The sequence below is a fragment of the Pristiophorus japonicus genome, chromosome 4 (assembly GCF_044704955.1).
Source record: "Pristiophorus japonicus isolate sPriJap1 chromosome 4, sPriJap1.hap1, whole genome shotgun sequence".
Classification (NCBI taxonomy): Eukaryota; Metazoa; Chordata; class Chondrichthyes; family Pristiophoridae; genus Pristiophorus; species Pristiophorus japonicus.
In genome coordinates this window covers 37,820,181-37,840,031 of record NC_091980.1, presented here as the reverse complement: position 1 = coordinate 37,840,031, position 19,851 = coordinate 37,820,181, and the positions used below count along the sequence as shown (strand labels likewise).

Sequence of the window (19,851 nt, the reverse complement as noted above, 5' to 3'; positions counted from 1 at the left end):
ACAAGAACCTGGCAGAGGCTGGGTACTCTGTAAGAAGTGGATCACCTCCTTACTCAGAAGTTCCTCCACAAAATTCATCAGGAGTGTGATGGAATACTCATCAATTGTCTGGATGGGTGCAGCCACAACAGCATTCAAGCAGCTCAACACCTTCCTAGAAAGAACAGTTGGCTTGATTAGCGCCCCTGTCTTTGTATTCAATATCCTTCCATTCTATCACTAGACAATGGCTGCAGTATGTACTATCTACAGGATGCATTGTCGCCACTCACCAAGGTTACCTCAACAGCACCTCCCTTTCCTTGTGAACACTACCACCAAGAAGGACAAGAGCAGCAATGTTGTTGGAACACCATCACTTCCAAAATTCCCCTCCAAGTCACACACCATCCTGAATTGGACCTACATTGATGTTCCTTCAGCGTGGCTGCATAATTTTTCCTGGAATTCTCTACCTTACAATATTGGGGCAGCACCATCACTAGAAAGACTGTAACTGTTCAATACTACCTTCTCAGGGGCATTAGGGATGAGCATTAAATGGGGCCTGCCATCATCACCCAACAGATCCCCTTCAGCTGACTCAGGTTGAAACTCAGGCCCCAGAGGCAAAATTACCATGTTCTAACTAGAGCTTCTAATGTTCTAATGTGAGCACGCCAGCCCATTTTTACATCACTGATTCAGCCAAAAAAACACTGAGTTGAAACTCCTCAATCTAAATGACATCATGTCGTTTTTCTACGCCCTCAACTAGAATCTAAGAAATCAGCTTAGTGCTTACTCATTTTGTAATGGCTGTTCAGACAGCAACAGTAATGGAGGCCTGAAAGCTGGTTGTTGGCATTCCAACAAAGGTCAAAATGTGTAAAAATGGATAAAATGGAATAATAATCTTGTAACCTCTATTCATCAAAAGTTGCTTGTTGAATTTTGTCACTTGAATCAAAAGAAGCTGTGAATGGCTTTCAGACAATGGAGTTCTGATTCTACCATCAACAAACTGGCAACTAAAAGGTCTATCTTAAGAAAGGAAAGCACAAAATCTTATCCTTTAACTCCTGAAAATATTTCAAATGTCCATATTCTCACGACAGGCACGTGGAACTACTGTATGTACAAGTTGCTGACCACTTGAAGCCTGACCCCATTTTATAGACAATATATGGTACAATGACAGAGGTGACAGGCTCATTATTGGATGAATTGGTGCACTTGATTCGGAGACATGAAGGAGTAGGGATGTGAGGCCATTTGATTTAAAGGAAATATTATCTAACAAGCTTAAAAGCAAACTCATTATTTTGATTATCAGGCTGGTTATTTGCATATAAAGATATTTTTTGAAATATTTTTTTTAAGAAGAAATAAAAAATATAGTGAGTACAGCTCTTTTATCTGAAAGAAAAATTAAATGTACATTTGCTGTTGATCAAAAAATGGATCAGGGAACAGCAACAACGCGGTTACAAAGAGTCAGATGTTACATGAAAGCAGAGAAAGAATCAATGAGTGATTGGCAATGTAAAGATATGAATTGTAGGACTGGATACAGAGAGAATAAATGTAGTGAGGGGTTGGAGTACATTTATTATCCCTGCATCCAACCCTTCACGATTCGAGAAGGAGAGATAAACAGAGCGAAGTATTAGAGAAGGGTAGATAAATAGAGTGAAGGATTAGAGTAGAGATAAACTGAATGGAGGTGGTGGGATAAATTCAGCCAACAACTGGAGATAGAGAAATCAACTCATTGAATGATTGGAGATGGTGAGATAAAATTTGAAATGACAGAATAAACAGACTAAAGAATCAAATATGGAAAGTTAAACACACTGCCGGATTGGAGATAGAGAGTTAAACCCATTGAAGGATTGGAGGTAGAGGGATAAATATATTGAATGATTAGAAATGGTATGGCTGACATACATCCATTCCAATAATAGCATTCTTTAAAATATCTCACCAGCAAATGTGCTGAATGATATCAAAGTTTAACATAAACATTTCAGGATTCATCTTTTTCTTGCCTGCCGAGAAATTACTGCTAGTGATAGCATTAGACAAAAGATTAACACACCCATATCACATTCTGTCTGCTATTTTAACACAAACATTAATTTTAAATGGGCTGACTCCCCCCCTATAAAAGCACAGGGAGTGCCATACAAGAACATTAAGCATTCATCTACTGACAACACCGAAAGTAATTTCCAGGCTCATATGTAGATGACAATGATAACTGTTGTGCATTTTGTGAAATTCAGAGAGGCACTCTACAGTACAAAAATATAGTAGCTATTCAAAAATTGGTTGACTGCTGTTTCTGCAGTAAGATGATGATAAAAATTGATTTGAGTGCAAGCACTGTAAAACAATTCCAGTGGATTGCAATAAAGTCATCATCGAAAAGCGATAAGTCATAATGATATTAATGGTTTGTTAACAAACTACAGTCTGAGACACTAATGCATAGTGATATTCTCCCTTTAAATAATGTAAACAATGTTCTGTGATGAGCAAAATTCTATATGTTGGAAGTACTTAGATTGCCTTTTTTAATTTTATCTCTCATGGAACCATTGTCTTTTTTTCTCTGCCTCATACTCAATGAGCTGTTTTCACCTCACTACTTATGATCTAGACAGCCACTCGTTTTTATTTCATAATTTTACAGTGTTTCCCTCCATCTTGCTGCTTTTTCTGTTGCAGCTCAGAAGATTGCCCTCTCTCTTGTCCCTTCCCTTAGTCTCACATCTCAAGCGCTTGTTTCTGCCTTACTTTTGCCCCCTTATTTGGTGTCTGAGGTAGGGAGCTTTTTCTTTCTCAGAACTGACGATGGACTCACCTTTTTCTGTTCGCCTTTTAAATCACTGCCACATTCCATTTTAGTTTCAGGCAATGTTAATATGTCTTTTACACCTATCCAAAGCATCTGCTGTGCCCACACATAATGTTTTGCCTGTTAATGTCCATCATGCTTTCTTGTATGATTTTGCATCTGCCTGCAGATCATTGCACCAGACCTCCTCCCTGTGTGAACAAAAAGTTCTACACAAATGGAGTGTTATAATATTCAGTTCCACTGTATTAATAAATGTAGGTTCACAAAGGAGGGCACCTCCCACTTCCTGAAGCTCACAGCAACTGATAGAAAATGTTAAGTTTAGCACTGTTTTATGGAGTGTAGAACAGCAAGCATCATATGATAAAATTGGGCATGCTGATATGTGCATGCATGCCTGGGATTAGAGTGTTAAGACAGCCCCAGGTCTTCAACATAGATCTGCAATGTTATGGAGCTATCTTCTTACCACAACATTACCAGATTGGCATTTGGTATTCAGCTTTTAAACTTCACACCTCTTTCCTTTAGTTGGGAAACTGCATAAACAGGTTTAGGATCTTGACACTTGAGTATACAGTAGCCATAGTAGTTATGATAGCAACTCAGTAGTTGTGAGTTCAAATCCCAACATGTCAAGTTATGAAATTATGATAATCTCTGGAGTTTAGAAGAATATGGGGTGATCCCATTGAATGTATAACATTTTTAGAGGGCTTGACAGGGTAGATGCTGAGAGGCTGATTCCCCTGGCTGGAGAGTCTATGGGGCATAGTCTCAAAATAAGGGGTCAGCCATTTAGGATTGAGATGATGAGAAATGTCTTCACTCAGAGGGTTGTGAATCTTTGGAATTCTCTAGCCCAGAGGGCTGTGGATGCTGAGTTGCTGAATAGGTTCAAGACTGAGATTGATAGATTTTTGGGCACTAGGGGATATGGAGTTAGGGCAGGAAAGTGAAGTTGATGTAGAAGTTCAGCCATGATTTTACTGAGTGGTAGATCAGGCTCGAGGGGCCGTATGGCCTACTTCTTTAGGAAATTGATTTTTTTTTAAATTGGTTACTCGTGGTCAGTTCCACAAATTGACATGGCAGATTGCAACAATAAAAAATCATCACAAATATGGCCAGTGAATGAAAATGTCAACTTCCCCTGAAGCAGAAAGACATGACTTTTGTAATCTAAAGTGCTGAAAATGAGCAGCTTAAGATCATATGGACCAGTCTAAGAAACCAAACACAACCATATCAAACTCACTTATCCATAATTCTCCATTACGTAAACCTTATGTTTTCTACATGTCCAAAATGTTGGTTACACAAATTCATTGAGAATTTCCCCCTATGGGTGGACCTAGTATGAAGGGCCAAGAAGAACTGTAGCTGTCAAAAACTGAACTTTCCTTCTGCAATTCAAAATGTGAATGAATATCTGCAGCACTGCAAGATGGAGTTTTTAAAAAAATTCATTCATGCCTGCGTCACTGGCAAGACCAGCATTTATGGCCCATCCCGAATTGAAAAGTTAGGACACAGACTGCTCATGTAGTGCAGTGTTAAGATATAATCAAAACAGAGGGTGAAGGGGAGCAGGGTAGTATTGTTTTGTTTATGCTGTACAATTTTATTTAAATACACTGCCCTCTATTCAAATGGTTGCTATGACCCCTGATAAGTTTTATTAAACAACTTTATACAATGTTCCCTAAAGGGTTATCATTTTGGCCTTTTACATGTAATCTCAGTCCTGAAATGTTGTGTCTTTCTAAACGTATCCATTCTGTGGGATAACATTGTTATGTTTCCCCATATTCATTGATTTTTAACTTCACCTAATTTGTGAAAGTAAGGATCCCAAACATGCATGAAACTGGCAAAGCAAAGGAAATGCTCTTGCACCAATAAGATCATCATGCTTACTGTGTTTACAAAGGGGGGCGGGGGCAGGTTGACTGATAACATTTTCAACTTTAAAATGTTAGTTGATGGGGAAGAGATGGAGTGGTCTTGCTCCTATCTATTTGTGTAACCTCCTCCAGCTCGACAGCCCGCTGAGAATTCTGTGTTCCTCCAAGTCTGGCATCTTACATATCCTCCTTTCCCTTCACCCCATCATTGGCAGCGGAGCCTTCAGCCACCTAAACCCTAATCGCTAGAATGCTCTCCCTAAACCTCTCCACCTCTCTCTCATCCTTTAAGATTCTCCTTAAAACCTACCTCTCTGACCAAGTTTTTAGTCACCCCTCCTAATATCTCCTTCTTTGGCTCGGTGTCAATATTTGTCTGATTATGCTTCTGGGATTGGAGGTTGGTCACTTTCCCACGTTAAATATGCTATGTCAATGCAATATGTTGTAAATTTGACATGTTAAATAAAAATGTCTGGATCAGAGTCAAAGTAGCTCAATGGACATGCACTAATCCATCAAACACTTCTCCAGTGTTTTGTTAGTCAAACAAGCAGTCACATGGGTATTGTGATTGACAGTGTAAATGCTTATCTGATTCCTAATTTGAATGGGTTGTCTTATGAAGAAAGTTTGAGCAGGTTGGGGGTCTATACTCATTGGAGTTTAGAAGAATGAGAGGTGATATTATTGAAATATATAAGATATTGATGCAGAGAGGATGTTTCCACTCATGGAGGAATCTAGAACTAGAGGGCATAGTTTAAGAATAAGGGGTCGCCCATTTAGAACTGAGATGAGGAGGAATTTTTTCTCTCAGAGGGTCGTAAATCTATGGAATTCTCTTCCCCAGAGAGCTGTGGAGGCTGGGTCATGAATATATTTAAGGTGGAGATAGATTTTTGAACGATAAAGGAGTGAAGGGTTATGGAGAGCGGGCAGGGAAGTGGAGCTGAGCCCAAGATCAGATCAGCCATGATCTTATTAAAAGGCGGAGCAGGCTGGAGGGGTCAAATGGCCTACCCTTGCTCCTATTTCTTAATTCTTATGTTCTTAGGTTCACAAGGCATCAGCATGCCTTAGGTCACAGATAACCACTTGAACACCAATCAGTTCATCCAGTCGACTTCATCGTGGCTTTAGAATTTAAGTAAATGCCAATTTTCAGTTGATCTGGCCACCAAACAGAGGCAGAGCAGAATAACTTCTACTGCCCTGCACTCTGCTTTTTCATGAGTTGAGATTAGCCCTTCTGTATCAGACTGAATTTACACTACAGGTGTAGGGCTGATGCGAAGTGGTTTCTTTTCACACCAACACTTGCAATGATTGTGTAAATGCAACCCGAATCCGGCATCAGGGTTCAAATCTGCTGCTGGAGTGAAGCAGTGTGAGACTCCCTTGGTGGAGGAGTTGCATCTCGCTTAGTTTCATCACCAGCTCGGGACGGGACTCACGCTTTGCAGTACATACTTTTAGCATTAACGTGCAGTGCAAGTGCCTCGAAAGATATTGCAACTTCTGTGTTACTGCAGTGCATCCCTCCGCCATCCACCAAATCATTCAGAAAACAATTTTTTTTAAAACCTAAAAAATAAATAAATAACTGGTGTCCTTGAAATGGTTTAAAGTGGCTTGATGTCTCCATTATCCCGCTTTCTGATCATCACTGCACTGTTTTGGCTGTCTGCCAAACACCAGTCACGCAGGGATGAGTAGGAACAAGAATTCAAACGCATACGTGGTTACAAAGAGAGACAGTAAAAAAACAGCCAGTGGTCACTTCAAAAGTTGTGAAAAGCAATTCATCTCATTTTAAAAAAGAACATTTACAACCAAAACAGGACATCTGTGTGCCTGTTGCAAATGATGGATATATAAATACTTCTGGAGCATTTAAACACAGGGCTGATGTGGTGGGAAATCAGAAGTCAAATCGAAAATAAAAACTTTAATCGCACCCGAGGACAGGTTTGTTATCACAGCCAATTAACACAAGCTGAGTGAGGAATAAGCAGTGGGATGAATCAAAATGCAACAACCCACCTGACTTGTCACATTCCAAACATCAGTCTCAAAGTTTGAAGAAAATTATATCATATTAGCAGGCAAATTACTTCAATGCGACGTTAATCATAATTTCAGTGAAAAGAAACAATATTGCAGCATGTTACAATTCACAGCGGAATCCCATGGAAATGCAATTGTGTTACAGCAGATGTTAACAATTTTGAATGGATTGGTGTCTTCCATCCTCAAATGGGAAGTAGCTTGCAGATGGACACATCCCGAATGCCTATTTAAATGGAAGTCCTGTCTATTGGCAGTGGAAACTTCCAAAGCTGCTGGTCCCATTCCCCGGAAACGACACCATGACATAAAGTGGGTGGAGTCTTAACAGGATGAAATTCCCATCCATTTTCCACTACAAGCCACGGCAACAGATGGCCTGCAGTGGAAAATCCAGGTTGTGCAGTCGGTGATACTGGGCTGAGACACATTAGAGCCTAGATTCCTCTATTGGATCAATCTATTCAAGAAGTAACTATTCATGAAAAAGTGGTAGGTTCTGAGGGAAAACACTAATGAACTATTTGTGTTTTATGCTTTGACGGCCAATCTTGATACTTCCAAAATAGATATTAATGAATTTAATGAAAAGATAGGAGGTAAACCAGTTTGTGCTTGTCACGGCCTGGATAAAGACAGTTCAGGAGGAACTCGAACACAATTACACCCCAGTTGGAGGCACATTGATAACTGATCAGCACCCTGGAATGCAGTGCCAATAAAACCGTGACATGCTGTGATTGTTGTGTTTCGGAGGGAACGTCCAACATTACAGTTTGTCAGGCACGCCAAGGTGGTCACGAACAAGATTAGTTTGTCAAGTCAGAGAAACAAACAGGATTATGTTCCAGCATCATCACAGCTGTCACAGAAGCAACCAGCGCAGAGGTGTTTTCTAGCCATTTGTGGATTTCTTTTAGTGGCGGGGATGGTTTCTTGTGGGTGCAGGAGGCACAAGAGGTGTACAACTTGCACCAGGAAAGCAGTGCAATTCCCTTTTTTTAAATTATGAAAAAAAAACGACTCTGACTCTCCCCCCGTTTAAACAGAGACAAATGAGCAGTCTGCCTGTCTATACCTCCTGTAAACAGTCAAAACAATGGCAGCCCATCATAAATAGAAAATCTGTGCAGTATGCCGTGCTTCTGCACAACTGCGGTTCCATCAGAAATACTGCCATTCTATGGGAGCTTGTTTTAACCACAAAAGCTAAAAAAAACTGCAAAGTAAATCTGGCTCTGTGCTAATGACTCAGTGCTGGGTGCGATTTCCCACCACAACATATTTAAATGCAACATTTAGCACTCAGTTTCATGGTCTCCCGCCCTTCTTCACAGGTGCTGCAATGGATCGTCAACTGAGACATCAGTAATCCGGTTCATTTTAGGTACCACCAGGCACCATAGGTGTCACCATACAGCAGAAAAGCTGTCCATAAAAACTCATTGAACCCAACTAGCCCCCATTGTGTTTCTGAGCAGACAGAGTAACTTCCTGGAGTGCTCACGGAGAAGCGGGATCTCCACTGTGAAGCACACTTGTGCAATGTCACGATGCTGCTGCGATCCTGTGACTTTCAAATTTATTGGCGGATTCCTCCAAATACTGCATCTTTACACCATCGTCATCCATGGCTCAGTGGGTAGCACTCTCGTCTCAGGGTCAGAAGGGCATGGGTTTGAGCCCTACTCTGAAGACTAGAGCACAAAGTCCAGGCTGGCACTCTGTTGCAGTACTGAGGGAGTGCTGCACTGTCGGAGGTGCCATATTTTGCATAAGATGTTAAACCGAGGCCCTGTATGTCCTCTCAGGTGGACGCAGAAGACACTTGGCATTATTTCAAAGAAGAGCTGGGGTGTTAACTCTGGTCCTAAGAAACTATCACTCAAATAATATCACTAAAACAGATTAACTGGTCATTGACACATTGCTGTTTGTGGCAGCGTGCTGTGCACAAATTGGCTGCTGCATTACAACAGTGACCACATTTCAAAAAGTAGATCATTGGCTGCAAAGTGCTTTGGGATATCCTGAGGCTGTGAAAGGAGCTATATAAATACAAGTCGTTCTTTTTTTAGTGATGTTCACAAGGATTTTATAATTGGAAAATATTAGCAGTGTCCAAAGTTCAACATACATAAAAGTATTCATGACCTCATCTCTCTTATCTGGAAGGAGGGGATCATGGCAGGAGACCTCGGAGACGCTGTAATCATGACCATCTTCAAGAAATGTGACAAGTCCGACTACAGAGGAATCTCCCTGCTGTTGACCATCGGGAAAGTCATTGCAAGAATCCTCCTCAATCGCCTTCTCCCTGTGGCTGAAGAACTCCTTCCAGAGTCGCAATGCGGATTCTGCCCACTAAGGGGCACAATGGACATGATATTCACCGCGCGGCAGATACAAGAGAAATGCAGGGAACAGCACCAACCCTTATACATGGCCTTCTTTGACCTCACAAAATCCTTCGACACTGTCAACTGTGAGGGATTATGGAGTGTCCTCCTCAGATTCGGCTGCACTCAAACGTTTGTCACCATCCTCTGCCTGCTCCAGGATGACATGCAAGCCATGATCCTGATCAACAGATCCACCACAGACCCATTCCACATTCGTTCCGGGGTCAAGCAAGGCTGTGTCATCGCACCAACGCTCTTCTCAATCTTCCACACTTCAATGCTCTATCTCATCCTTAGCAAACTCCCCGCTGGAATGGAGCTAAATTACAGGACAAACGGGAATCTGTTCAACCTCCGCCGCCTCCAGGCCAGATTCACGTCGTCCCATCCTCCATTATTGAATTACAGTATGCAGAGGACGCTCGCAGCCTTCGGTCGTCTGTGAAAGAGAGTGTTTGAAGGCCATGACCTCAAACCCCGCATCAAGCTCATGGTCTACAGAGCAGTAGTGATACCCGCCCTCCTATATGGCTCAGAGATATGGCCTCTGTATAGCTGGCACCTCAAAACATTGGAGAAGTACCACCAACGTTGCCTCCGCAAGATCCTGCAAATCCATTGGCAGAATAGGTGCACCAACATCAGTGTTCTCGCTCAGGCCAACATCCCCAGCATCGAAGCATTGACCATGCTCAATCAGCTCCGCTGGACGGGCCACATCATCCAAACCTGACACGAGACTCCCGAAACAAGTGCTCTACTCGGAGCTCCGACACGGCAAGTGAGCCCCAGGTGGGCAGAGGAAATGCTTCAAGGACACCCTCAAAGCCTCCTTGAAAAACTACAACATCCCCATCGACACCTGGAAATCCCTGGCCCAAGACCCCCCAAAGTGGAGGAAAAGCATCTGGGAAGGCGCTGAACACCTCGAGTCTCTTCGCCGAGCAAGCTGAAGCCAAGCATTGACAGTGGAAGGAGCATGCGACAAACCAGCCACCCAACCCACCCGTTCCTTCAACCACCGTCTGTCCCACCTGTGACAGAGACTGTAGGTCCCACATTGGACTCTGCAGTTGCCCCAGAACTCATTTTTAGTGTGGAAGCAAATCATCCTTGACTCCGAGGGACTTCCTAAGAGAAGAAATAAATGCAAGTCTTTCTTTCTTTTTTAGTGATGTTCACAAGGATTTTATAATTGGAAAAATATTATCTGTGACCAAAGTTCAACATACATAAAAGTACTGGACCAAGCAGCAGTGTAGTCCAACATCAAACATCGAAGACGATAGAATGTCATGTTTAGTCGACAGCTTTATGTGAGTGTTAAATCTTTAACCCAAATGTGGAGCCACTTAGAATAGCAGAATAATTTGAAATAAGGACATGTTGCAGGATGTCTTCAGAAGTTGGGTGCAGCGCCTGAAGAACAAGCAAGTGCTCAAGTGGTGAAACAAGAAACACAAGCTGTTAAAATCAGTGTCAAAAGACCGAGCAGATATTGTGGACATAGCTTTCCAGAACTGTGGGGAAACTGAGTGTGAATCGCTGATGAAAATAAAAATGGAAGGAAAAATTTAAAAAAGAGGAAGATGAAAGCAAACATGACTGCACGATGTGAAGGATAGGTTCAAATTCAAGAATGTCAGATATTGTCGCTGACTTGGGATTGAAAGGGGTTTGCCAATTAGTCCACCAATCTCAGAATTGGAGATGGTCCCCAATATAAGCAGAATAGGGTTTTAAAAGTTTAACTATTTTGGAAATAGAAATTCACATGGTTTTTAAAGAGATCAGATTCTAAAATGTAAATAATAGCTAACTCCTTGATGCAAATTAATGTTGCTGTGTGGGAGATGGAATGCCTTAAACTGGAGCGAGAGTAGATGTGAAAGTTTGCTGTTCATAGGGGGCTGCCACAGAGCATCTGGAGGTTTGCAATCTCAACCTTATTACCGGACTAAAACAGATAGTGATGGCCACATGCTTCCTCATGGGTAGGAACCGGAGCAAACAGCAATGAATTACTCAGCCTGAGACTTGATCTTCGACTTCCTAACGGCTGTATGGGGAATCCCCGAGAGCAAGGACTCTGCACAAGCTTTCGGCAAGAAACTAGGCTCTGTCACGAGGGATGAAGGATAGGGAGAGAGAATATATACTTTATTATTAAATAGCAGGAAAGGAATGAAAATTAACCTGTCATGGACGAAGTATTTTAAAAATGGTTCCCACTGCAGCAATTTAGATAAATATACTCAAAGGATAGGAAATACTGTTCGGTCCATAAACCCTTCCCTATCCAGACATCGTGCAGCTACATACACCATCGACTTGATGCCCACCAACCCCTGAGTTATGCAATCTCCAGGGAACGGGGGGAAAAAAGTGGCCAATTTAGGATAAACTCTGGGGAAATTTCTCTCCAACCCCCTAAGGCAATTAAGCAAGCTGCAGGAAACCACAGTGACTCATGAATCTCACTATTCCTAACTACCCTGCAACTTATCTTTTATAACTTGTGATCTCCTCATATTTTATTTAAGATGGCTCTCAAACACAAGGTTGTAATGAGGCTTTCCCATATTGCTGCTTCCCAGATCCAGAGCAAAAATGTAAGAAATGAACATCCACAAGCAATTAGACATTGATCATCATAATAAAAATCAAATAGGCTGTGCGAATACACCAACATAAACAAATAAGTAAAACTAGCCAACTTGACATTCAGTCCCTTCTGGGCATCAACAGTGGTAGCTGAGAAACATGGAGGCACATCAGTTTATATCTTGTATTTCAGTTTGGGTTTTTATCCAACATTTTTGCCTTGTGTGTACAACTAAAAGGCAGTTTTCTAAGCAGACTAAATCGCTCTGAACTGAAAATGCATTTAACAGCAAGATACTAATACAGCACAATACTTAAAATGCAGAAAAAAATAAATCAGGCCACCCTTTTTAGAATATGTGTTTTTTAAACAGCATAATGATAAACAATACTTTCGAATGAAAGAGTCAGATTAATCTCTTGCTGAACCTTTAAGATGCAGTGTTGCATGTCGATGATGTAAATTCCAGTTTACCCAAGCAGTTCAGATCTCTTGCCAGAACCAAAGCTCAACAGCCGGAGCTATGATTTATGTCACGCAGTGTCTTTTATGTTATCGCCATTTCTTTTGAAGTAGACTGAGAAACATAGTTAACAGATCTCATATCTCATGAGCTGAGATGTTAAATGTTTGGATATTGTCACTTCCTCCACACATTTGCCTAAATGGTATATACAGCATTCAGGACGATTAGAATCATCTGTTCCACTGCCTCACAATCTGAACAACTTAAAATTTCAAATAAATAGTTTTAGCCGCCAAGAAATCTTTGACTTCATTGGTTTTGTGAACAATGACATTGAAAAAACAAATAATTCCCTTTTAAATGTTGCCTGTCGAATATGATAACTGTGTCTAATTGCTTGAAGCCAGTCACATGCTCACCATATAACAACTTTTCCACAGCAGCATTATCATACAGACCTCCCAGAGACACAGCTGTCTGAAGCCATTTAAAAAATGGATTTCACCGATCTGAAATCACGTACAAGAAATATAGAAATCTCCCTTTATGTTAAAGTATGATGTCCAAATAATGCAGGCATGTAGCTCCTCTATTGATATCCTTTGTAGAAACAAGTAAGGGGAGGCGGCTCGAATATTATAAAATAGTTTTTGCTTACCACATCTTGTTGTATTGTTTGGGAAAAGTTCACACGGAGAACCCCACAGAAGGTTAATCTGCCCCATGACAAACCTAGTTTCTGCCACTTCACCTATTCTGTCTGGTAAAAGAACTGCAAACACAGGCTTGTAATTATTTTCTTATCCTTAATAGAATTTTAATAATTGATGCTTTGCTTCCAATCCCCCTTTCCAATGGCTTTCTTCATTTTTTTTTGCTTAGGAAGGCAATAGAGTCTAATGGGAATGACAGCAGTTTGCTAAAACTGTACTGCTCTCACATTGCTTCAAGACCACTTTGAGAGCTCGCTCTTAAAGCAGCATTACGAGCACCATTAAAATACTTAATATTACCTCAATAATTCTGCTAAAATCTAGGGATGCGGCTTTTTGACACGACAAAGTGTTTTAGAAAAATTGGGAAACCTAAACAATGAAACACCGATAACAGTAGTGAAATGAAAGGAATTGCACCTGGCGTTCAGTCAGTTTGAGTGGCTCTTTTAGGGGAAAATGAAAAAATAAAGAACAGATAGCATTCTCCAGATCCTAACACATATCATCTGTCCAGATTAACTGTCCACAATGGTTATCTCAAGAAACCATACTGCATTCACGAAGATGGTTCCAGAATTACACTACATTCAATGGTGGTCATTTCTATTTATCTTATTCTCAAAGAGGTGGGATTGGTGGGATGATATCCTCAGCAATAAAAAAATTGGCACTTCTAACTTTTTTACAGCCAACAGAAAATATGCCTGCATGATGAAGACATGCTTACTGGACAAACATGCAGGTCGGGTCAAATGCTGGTTTCCTAATGCTAACTGATCGCTGAGTAATGTCCCGAAAGCCCCCTGACACAGTGGCAGAATATTGCTTTGAAATTCCTGGTCCTCCATGGGGCAGACACCCAGTAAGCATCATAAATGGCAATAAGTCTTTCTCCAGGATTTAGGACTGGTGAACACTGGAGCAGACTGGCAGCTGGAATACCTCGCCCAAAGTGCCTCGGCCGATGGGACAGGACTTGAGGAACTTCAAATCCTTTTTGCTCTCATCCCAGATGGGCCACACTTCCTTTAAAAGTACTGCACATTTTGAAAACAATATACATTTCCCCTTCCAGATAGATTTACAAACGTTACTGCAAACCTTTACCTGCTATATGAGAAATCTTTTCCTGAGATTCAGTTCTAAGATACAGTGTATTATTCATTTCTGCTCACTGTCTTTATAAGATCCTCAATAAATTTCAGTCTGAGTATGAGATAAATCATGGATGTGGGATGAACTTTTGAGAACTGCGTGAGACGAGACATGTCTCTGATATTTAATTTTTCTTCAATTACAACATAAAAAAACTCAACCACCTTTACCTTGCCTAGAGAATTCATCAGATTCCCTGTGGACCAATTCTGTGACACGACTCCCATAATGTAATCTGGCATCATGATCATATGCTTTCAGGGTCTCACTTGAGCTGTAGGATTTCTGTGTAGGCACCCTACACTCCTCGCTGTCCAGTGAAGAGCTCGTGTACCGACACTCCTTCACACACCTGCCTCGTGTCAAGGAGCGGTGTCTACGGTCTTTGACGTCCATACTTCACAAACCGTATTCTCGTGCTTTAGAAGATTTTCAGCTCACAGTAACCTGTAACAAAAAATACAAACATAGCCTTGAGTCTAGATGTCCATCCACTAGATGTCCAGTTCTGGAAAAAGAAAATAATTTGTATACAATGCACATTGGCTACCAGCAGATAATTTTCTAATGTCTGGGACTAAACATCTCGCATCCATGTCTGAACCTCAATAGGTTAGCACCAGCTCTGCTGTCAGACACTGTGTAAATGTCCCCACTGTAACAGAGGAGTTGATATTTGAGAGCTGGATGAGTTGTGCTGGTGATAAGAATATAGTATTTATTTCCCTAGCTTCTCAGTTGGATTACAGCAGCTGAAAAAAGGTGGACGGTCTCCTGATCTCAGAGCATGCATTTCTCCCCTGGGCTTAAAGCGGGTCGTGAGATATCTTAAAATAACAGTGTGCACTAGATTCATTATGGATGTGGGCAGGAGGGGTATGTACTGTAAATAGGTGGGAAAATATTATAAAAGACACATTTATTGGTAGCGCTATGCGGATGGAACGTGATAGCTGAGGTGGGAACTGGGTAGTGCATTTCTACTAAATCCAAAAAAACAGATAACTGGAAAACTTTTACTAAACTGAACCACTAGAAAAAACAGGTGACGTTACCAAGTTAAATCTGAAAAATGTTTTTTTTTTAAATCACCTTTTCTACTTTTATGTTGAGCTGTATCTGACCTGTTACACTATCAGAGCATCAAAGTGACAGGTAGGAATAACAGTACAACGCAGGCTCTCACCAGTAATTCCCCATGCGGTGAGTTCTCATTCGGCATCAGGCCATGGGGCAAGGTGTGGTGCTCTCCCAGGGTCCTGGAAGCTGCTCTGACCACCACCCGGGGAGAATATGAGAAGGCAAGCCAACATGCTCCATTCTTGTGCAACTTGTTAAACCCCCTACAGACTGGCAGGGACCTCGGGCAGTTTGCCTGGCAAACCACTCTGCTGGAGAATTATACTGGGAAAGAGGGGTGGGGGTGGGGTGGGCAGAAGAAATAATTGGATGAAAAGAACATTTTAATAATTGCAAAATTTGTTGGCGCTCCTCTGACTGGAATTAACCTGGAACAGGAGATGCATCGGGAGTTAAATCGGGTTTCTTACACCAGACTGATCCAAATATTCTTACATCAGAGTCAATTTCAATCTAGTATGGTGAATGGAAGGAAAATTTCTTCCTGGCTCCACTTAAAATACTCAAAGCTGCCTTCTGCCACTGTAAAAGGCTCACAAAGTGATGTTGTTTCATTTGAAAAGTACATTTAGCAGAAGCCCCCTTATAATTAATGAATGACTTCTGGATAGGAACAACAGGACAGAATCCTCAGCGACTGCATGTCAAGCATGATGGCATTACACACCACCTTCACTACTCAAAATGGCGGAACCATATCCAGATAAGATGAGGACCTTGTGTTTTAAGTACAGTTGATGTTCTAAGAGCGAGTTATTAATGAAGTTTGTATTTTCATCACTCCGACTGTGATATCAGTGCACTGATTATAAAAGCTTGCTCCTTGAAAGTAAACTGATTTGAAAGTGATCGGATGCTGTGTTGTGCTGTACAAGCTCTGTAAAAGGGAACAATTTTACACCTACAAAATATGCTACAAAACAAAGGGAATGAAACACTGCCAAATAATGTCTAATCACTTATTATCCCCCTTAAATACCACAAGAGCGGAGGAGGATATAGGGAGACAAACACAAATAGGGAAAGAGACCAAAGATAAGCAAAGAGGAAAAAAATTGCAGGTGCGAGAGAAAAAAAAAGAGACACACAGTTTCACAGCTTGAAGCAAACGGCAATGACTGACACTCAGGTTTGTGACTGTCGTAAAGGTTACAGATTCTGGACTGATGGATTCACAGATTCTGCCAGAGGCAGTCAGTCCCCGTCATTCACTTCACACTATTTGCTTTAGACTCCAGTTGCAGTTCAGTCAAACAAGGCTTGTAAAAAGAAAGAACACCAAATAATCCCCCTCTGCTCCTCCGCACTTACAAACCCTGGAAACAAATGGAGATCTACGATTTTTTGAAAAAAACATTTATGTAACTTCACGTTCAAAGAAACTCATTAAAAAGTAACTGTGAATCAATGAAAATAAATCAAAGAACGTTACAGAATATATAATTCTCTTTCTTCCAATTTGTCTGAAAGATTGCAGCTATCCAGGTTTAAAATTCATGGAATTCTAACAGTCACATGCTCCCACTAGACTGTGATCTCTAAAATATTACAGGAGCTCTGAGCTGTCAAAGATTATACAAGTTGGGTGCTCAAGGGCACCCTAGGACCCAGAGACGGTTACGTTAAAGCTGAGTAGAAGCTAAGGCTCCCTATGGGAATGACAACTTCAACAGCCTTTTGCCATGTGACAGCCAGCAGAATGGTGGTATTTATTAAATTTGCATGCATGCCCTTGAAACAGAGGTCAAATTAGGGAGATTGCACTACAGTCAGGTTAGACACCAAAGCCATGGAAAGTTCCATGTTCAGGAATTATTCACAAACCAGCAGAAACTATCTTAATGAACTGCACGTGTTGCATTTCTAATGTTGTCGTCTGTTAAAATGCAAAATGTTAGGATTTTAATTTGCACCACGGTTCCAAAAACCTATGGAGTGCAACACATTAAACTCTGAGGGTTCATGAATGAGGAAGACCAGAGTGGCATTGTTGTTTCACTTCTGGGGTAAATCTGAATCCAGCCTCCCTCTGCTGGCTATAAAGATCCTAACTGGTGTGAGATTAGGGCAGTTTTGTGGTGCGAGTGTACAGCATAAAACTGCACGTAATTCAACACTAATTGTTGCAAAATGGACATTGAGAAAAATTACCCGCATTGGTGCTAACCATCAGGGGGTTGAAGGTGGTATGTATCAGTTCTCCCCACCCACAAATTTAGTTTGCTATGGATTCTGTCTCGGTTCTTTCATATCCCAGAATTGCTATTGATATTCTCTCCAACTCTACCTATGTGGCTGTGCCTCTGGCCACAGGGGTGGCTTTGTGGGCAGGAGATAATTAAGCCACAACTTTTGGAAATTCAGTTTCAGCATCTCACACTTCCAGGTTCAGTATGGCACAGACTAGACGCATGGTAAATATCTTTTTGCATTGATAGAAGAAAGACTTGGATTTATATAGCACCTGTCATGACCTCAGGATGTCCCAAAGCTCTTTGCAGCCAATGAAGTACTTTTGAAATGTAGACACTGTTGTAATGTAGGAAATGCAACCACCAATTTATGCACAGTAAGCTCCCACAAACAGCAATGAAATAAATTACCTGATAATCTGTTTTTGGTTTTGATTGAGGGATAAATGCTGGCCAGGCACCAGGAGAACTTCCTGACTCTTCTTTGAAATATTGTTGTGGGATCTTTTTTGTCCACATGAGAGTGCAGATGGGGCCTCGGTCTAACATCTCATGCAAAGGACTGCACCACCAAGAGTGCAGCCTGCGTCTGGATCTGATGGCATTATAGTCTCCTCTCTCTGTTGCCTTTAAGGGGTTTAAGTGAAATAAGTCTGGACAATCTGATGGCAGTGGCTATCCTTAGTACTGCACAGAAGTGTCAGCCTAGATTATGTGCTCAAATCTCTGGAGTGGGGTTTGAACCCACAACTTTCTGACTCAGAGGTGAGAGTGCTACCCACTGAGCCATGACTGACCACTGATTGCCATAGCAATAGCCTCAGAGAACACAGCTTCTTCCATGTTTTCATTTGTCACATCCTTTTGACCTTTCTGATTGAGACGACCCAATTACTGTTGAATCATGGGCAGCTTTGTGTTCTGGACATGCAGCCACTGCCATTAGATTGTCCAGACTCATTTCACTTCAACCTCTTAAAATGCAGCAGGGACAGGAGGCTTTCATTCCATCAGATCTAGACCCAGGCCCCAGAGGTTAAAAGATGTGATACTGATGAACTGCATCACTCAGGCCTGAGGAGAACCAGTAACTAAAAGAACGGATTCAGAATTTACAACACTGCTCCCTCTTATTCTCCTGATGATTGAAGTACAGTATCGTAGTTAATGCTATGGCACTTTAACTTCATGTCGACCACAGTTAATAGTATAAAGTTGCTGATTAATCTTGTTCCAGCAGTGGCAGGGCTCCACTTTTTGGGTCTTAGCTGCTATAGACAGATTTTCTGGTTCTGCTTCTGCTTGGTACTTGATAGAGAATCATACCTGGTGGAAGTGTAGATAGGACAGAGATAGCACTGAAACCAGTGCTGAAATATTGAAGCTCCTTTATTCTAGTAACATTAATCAGTTAACACATGCCTCATGATACAACCCCACGTCTATCTCAAAAGTTAAACCAGTGACACACATTGATGCTCAGCTGGTTATGGCAGTGACTAGCTACTGCACTCAGGCTGCTGTAGATCCGAGGTTTGTTTTGCAGTCTCTGCTAATTACACTGATCTCAGCCAAGCATTCCAATTTGCCTCAGCGCCTCAGTTTGGGAAGGGAAAATATTCAGCCAGGGTTGCCGCTAGTAAATCCCGGCCCAGTGACACCTGCTGTAATTATGTGGACAGGTTTGGGCTTGAATACTTATTACTTTTTTTTATTCGTTCATGGGATATGGGCATCGCTGGCAAGGCCAGCATTTATTGACCATCCTGATTGCCTTCTGAGCTGCCTTCTTGAACTGCTGCAATCCATGTGATGAAGGTACTCACTATGGGCCCAAGTTTCCACACGATAAAAAACGGGTGCCCCTCCGAGCTGGGCGCCCGTTTTTCGCGCCTAAAACGGCGCTTAAAAAAGAAAATCGCAATTCTGGAGCATTCTCAGCTCCTTGTCTGCCTGGCGTGGCGCCCGGGGGGGCGGAGCCTACCACTCGCGCCGATTTTGTAAGTGGGAGGGGGCGGGTACTATTTAAATTATTATTTTTTCCTGCCAGCAACGCTGCGCGTGCGCGTTGGAGCGTTCGCGCATGCTCAGTGTGAAAAAAACATTGGCACTCGGCCATTTTTGTAGTTCTTTGTAGCTGTTTAATTTTTGAACATTTTTTTAATAAAAGAACATTGCCATCAGCACATCAGCACTGAGGCTTCTCACTGTCTCCTTCCCCCGCCCCCCCGCGGGAAAGAACGGGCGCCTCCCCCCTCCCCGCGGGAAAGAACGGGCGCCTCCTCTCCCCTCCACCCCCCGCAGGAAGAACGGGCGCCTCAGGCTGACTGCAGCATTCTCCGTGCCTGAAGCA

General features: G+C 41.9%; 1 protein-coding gene across 1 annotated transcript in view; it reads right to left on the bottom strand.

Moving 5' to 3' along the window:
- Positions 1-14,562, bottom strand: part of LOC139262438 (teneurin-2-like) — an 84,410-nt gene extending 69,848 nt beyond the window's left edge. The window contains exon 1 of the mRNA XM_070877629.1: positions 14,337-14,562. Coding sequence (XP_070733730.1) covers positions 14,337-14,562 — 226 coding nt within the window. The remainder of the gene's footprint in view (positions 1-14,336) is intronic.
- Between the last annotated feature and the right edge of the window lie 5,289 nt (positions 14,563-19,851).